Below are 4,372 nucleotides of genomic sequence, written 5' to 3' on the forward strand. Positions count from 1 at the left end.
ATGATGTGTAATTCGAATCAATTCAGTAAACCAATACTGAATGAAAATGAAACCAATGAAGGTCTGAAAGATTTCGTCCGTGAACCTTCCCAAATAAGGAATAAGAGCAGCTGTATTAAGACAGCCTGATAAAATAAGAAAGATGCCCATCCATATTCCAGTCCATGCATAGAACGGAAGGAACTCGAATCCTAGCTTGTCTGACCATCGCATAAGTACTTGAATATAAACAACAGTAGGCCCAGTAATCATATTAACCATGAGAGGTTGACCACTAAATAGTGCAAACCCCAGACCGAGTACCCCTTGAGAAAAGAGACACTCTATCACACCGATCTGCCCATGAGTGGTTCTTTCCACAATATAGCCAAAGACAATGGCAGGAAGTGTTGCGGTAAAAATTAGAAATATACTGGCAAACAAGTATTTCTGTTGAGCACGTCTTTGGTTGATTTCGAAAACAAAGTCTGACAGGTAATGTGGCAAACGACGCTTTAGGTCAGCAATAACTAAGACAAAAGGATACAAGAACATAACAGAGGTCCAATATCCTAGAAGATGATAGCGACGATGAACAGAATTTGAACTTGCGTATATCTTTTCATTCATTATGCCGATGGTTTGATTCAAAGTTGCATCATTGCTCTCATGATGCATTTGTTGATTAAGCGGTTTCACGGCATTCTCCTCCCTTTGTTCTTTACGTGCTGATTGGCGTTCCACAAAACGATGGATAGCTATCCTTAAATCATCATCTGTAGGACAATTAAAACTTTCTTCACGAAATTCTGCGTCTGCTAGTAGACTGGCAACAGATTTTGCAGTTTCTGGAGCAGAATAAACCATGCCAGTACCACTTCCGGTCAAAACCAAACCAACAAATTCGGTAAGAGAACCATTTAAAGAGCCTAAATTGACAGGTTCAGTGAGCTGAACTAAGCTAATAACTGTCTGTCCGACTTGTATATTATCCAAAGAAGCATAACCAACTATGAAAGAAGGCCCTTGTACACTATGTGTCCAATATCCTAGCGTCTTGCCACAGCTAGCATCCCAAGAAAAGGCTCCTTGCTCTACTAGAGAAGAATTTTCAGCTCCTAGCAGCTTCGACCTTGCTTCCTTGCGGGCTTCTTCCGTAACAAGGTTTCTTCTTTCTAATAGCTGCAGTAGTTTGAGAATGATTTCTTCAGAATCTTCTCCTCGGAACCTGGTCTTTATTACTGATTTTCTGTCCTTCGCAAAAGACTCCAAGATAGAGAAGCCATGGAGGTCTTCCGAAACATCCAACAACGTCACGGGGTGGATAACACACTCAAAAGTATCTTCCGTGTTTCTTTCAAATACTGACAAATCTGCTTCCGATATGCTTGGCTGATACGACGACATGCCAGACCACCCAACTTTCGGATATGCGCGATCACAAAATTTACCGGCGGAATCCTACTGTAATTATAAAAGACGCATCATTGAAGATCAACAAAACTCCGTTTCAAAAATTGAAAGCAATTTCTTTTTCCAAAATGTTGTTTTAAAGTTTTGATAGCGCCAAGGCAGCCTAGAAAGCTTGCTTCAAAATTTCTTCCGTAGTATATACTGGTTTTGAAACTTTGGAAATGTGATTCTTTTTCAGAAAAAGTTCATATGCTATAATATCTATGAATGCAAAAGTTTGTTGCTAATTTTTTGTATGGGTTATATAAATAGTTTCGAAAAATCGCCTAGTGCTTTGCTAGTAGATCCTTCAGTACGCAGAAAATATTTTTCCTAAAATGGAGTAAGATTAATACGATGTGAATTTCTCAATTTTTCTTAATAGATACATAGTATCATCTTCATTTAACGATGAGAACCTGATGACAACAAGTTGAAATGTATATATCGCGGATCCCTTTAATAAGCTCTTCTGGTTGGAAAAAAAAGTAACGCAGTATCCTCTCTGACAACAAGTAAAAGAAGATTCAAGACAAGCACGACTATATGTGGCAATAAGTTGTCAAGTTTTGAAGGATATCCAAAATCCAATCTATTTCATCGTTTTCAATGGAAAAATAGTCGAGCTTGAAATTCAGAATTCAGCCGTCGTTTATGTCATACAAAACATGCAACTATGGTAAGAAGAATAAATTGTGCAAAAGTTTAAAATAGTTTTTGACAGTGTCTTATAAAACAGCCCCTGATTTATAACAACTTTTGAAAATTATTTGTTTTAGAAAACTTCTAAGACATTAAAACAAGATATTCCTAAATATTTTTGGAAAGAAATAAAACTATTTCTTGTAGGGTTGAAATGCCAATATTTCTCGAATGTGGATTATCCACAGACTTGAAAGCCTTCCTTAAATTCAATAAAATGTCTTTGCCAATAAAGTTTTCTACATCAGCTTCAGAAAGAATAACCAATTCACAGTTGCGAGGAATCACGAAATCTTCAACACTATCGCCAGATGAATAACAACGACTAGAATGATTCAAGTCCTCAGATACGTTGGTCGCTAACTGAGTACTCATAATAATCAACATACAATGCCGTGTAGGATGACTAGTCAATACTTGATCATGCACTGGTTTTAAAAACTTGTGAGCTTCTTCCAAAATTTCATTCCATCGAATACCATTACGACTCCATCGGCCTTTACAAGCAATACCCACAATCATCAAGTTCTTCTCATTCGTTCTTCCATGCAACTTGAATAATATATCTGGACTATGAAATGTTGAATGAAATGGAATATATATCTTTTCAAATTCTAACATTTCTTCCACTATCCTTTCCCATTCATCATTGCTTCCAAATGTCATTCTCTCCATTCCTGATACAGTTCTGGTATAATGTATAGATTTCATATAATAAGCAGCAGATTCGGAAGAAAATTGTAAATTCATTTCATTCCAAACACGAGACAATTGACCAAGAGTAGAAAACATTGAGCTGTTTGTAGGATGCCGACAAAAATGTAAATAAAACAGTGTAGCAATAAGACCTTCCAAAATTCGACATTTCGACTCATAAAAGAATTCAACAGATTGAGACTTGAGAGTCCGTAAAAGTAACCATTCTAAACGATCATCCTTTAAGCCTTGGTCAATATATTCAATCAGTAACTTGGGAAGCAACACTTCATAGCGTTCGTTGCGGTCTGGTTCTATAACCAATCGACGATAGAGGCACATATCTGTAACTAGATCAAACAAAAACACATCAGAATTGGAGCTTATTTGCACAGTTTCATCAAAATCAAATCGAATACGATACAAAGATAATAACGTAAGCATTCTTAACAAGCGCTTACGCTGCTCACTGAGACTTATCAGACGAGGTAAGAATGGAGCAACACAATAATTTGTTACTAGAAAGCTATTCATTATGTTCAAGAAGGTTTCCTTAGATAATAAGAAATTGTTGTTGGATGATTTATACAGCAAAAGGTAACTGATTGCTCGAACAAGTAAACCAGGAACACCACCAGTCAATTCCAACAACAATTCTGCAAGTTCACTAGTTGAGAAGTCTTCATGACAAAGAATTTCTGAAACCTTTGGGCTCCCAGGGAATAAAAAGGAAGAACTTTTCTCCAAATGTTCCACGATACTATGTTTCTCAAGCGGCGAAAGAGGAATAAACACTAACTGAACCCTTGAGACTGAAGCTACGTAATTGTATATATTTAAGCCTTCACTTTTCCCAACAACAATAAAAAACAAGTCGGGTTCTTCGCACAATTGACTAATGATACCAAAAAAGTCGTTGTATGGTCGAACCACACCTTTGTCATTCTTCTCCAGTTCAAAGAAAGTTGCCTTTGTATCAAACACACCAACTTCATCAAAAGCTACCAAAAGAAATTGATCGGGAGGAATGCCCAAAGTCTTCCGTAGCTCTGGAATTAGAAAGCTTGGATAGGGAGGAATGTGTCTGTAGGCTTCATCAGGCTTCATAAACGGTAGACCCATCTGATTACAAGCTGATCGGTACAATAAATAGTAGACTGCCCACTTTAGGTTGCGTTTTTCCTCGATGGGTCGAGTTGGCTTCAACTCCCTTAAATCCACAAAGAGCAACGAAGCCCTTTTCAGCTTCTCCAGGAAACCTCTTCGGTTGGCCTTCTCAGACTCACAAACGTAATCGAGACCTATCAGTGCACTTTCACCCATATTATTCACCAGTTCCAAGTAACTTTGTACGAATTTTGTCTTTCCACTTCCGAAGAGGTGAGGACCAAAGGGTATGACTGGTTTGAAAGGGCGACCAAGTTTACGGAGAGTGTATAGCTGAAATAACTGCAGTGTTACTACACCAACATCTTGTTCTCGGTGTACTACAACCATGTCATATACGCTTTCTGCTTCAAGCTCACTAGACATATCGAACGCT

The 4,372-nt window shown here is 37.8% G+C and overlaps 2 protein-coding genes across 2 annotated transcripts; both read right to left on the minus strand.

The window, feature by feature from the left end:
- Position 1: 1 nt before the first annotated feature.
- Gasu_64590 (anion exchanger, AE family) lies at positions 2-1,500 on the minus strand (the record flags this gene model as incomplete). Its single annotated transcript, XM_005702343.1, has 1 exon — positions 2-1,500. A coding segment is annotated over exon 1 (1,385 nt), but the record flags the coding sequence as incomplete, so codon positions are not given.
- Positions 1,501-2,162: 662 nt separating this feature from the next.
- On the minus strand, positions 2,163-4,370 carry Gasu_64600 (archaeal ATPase; the record flags this gene model as incomplete). The annotated part of the gene is made up of 1 exon (XM_005702344.1): positions 2,163-4,370. A coding segment is annotated over one exon (2,121 nt), but the record flags the coding sequence as incomplete, so codon positions are not given.
- Between the last annotated feature and the right edge of the window lie 2 nt (positions 4,371-4,372).

Source organism: Galdieria sulphuraria (assembly GCF_000341285.1).
Source record: "Galdieria sulphuraria unplaced genomic scaffold scaf_259, whole genome shotgun sequence".
Taxonomy (NCBI): domain Eukaryota; phylum Rhodophyta; class Bangiophyceae; order Galdieriales; family Galdieriaceae; genus Galdieria; species Galdieria sulphuraria.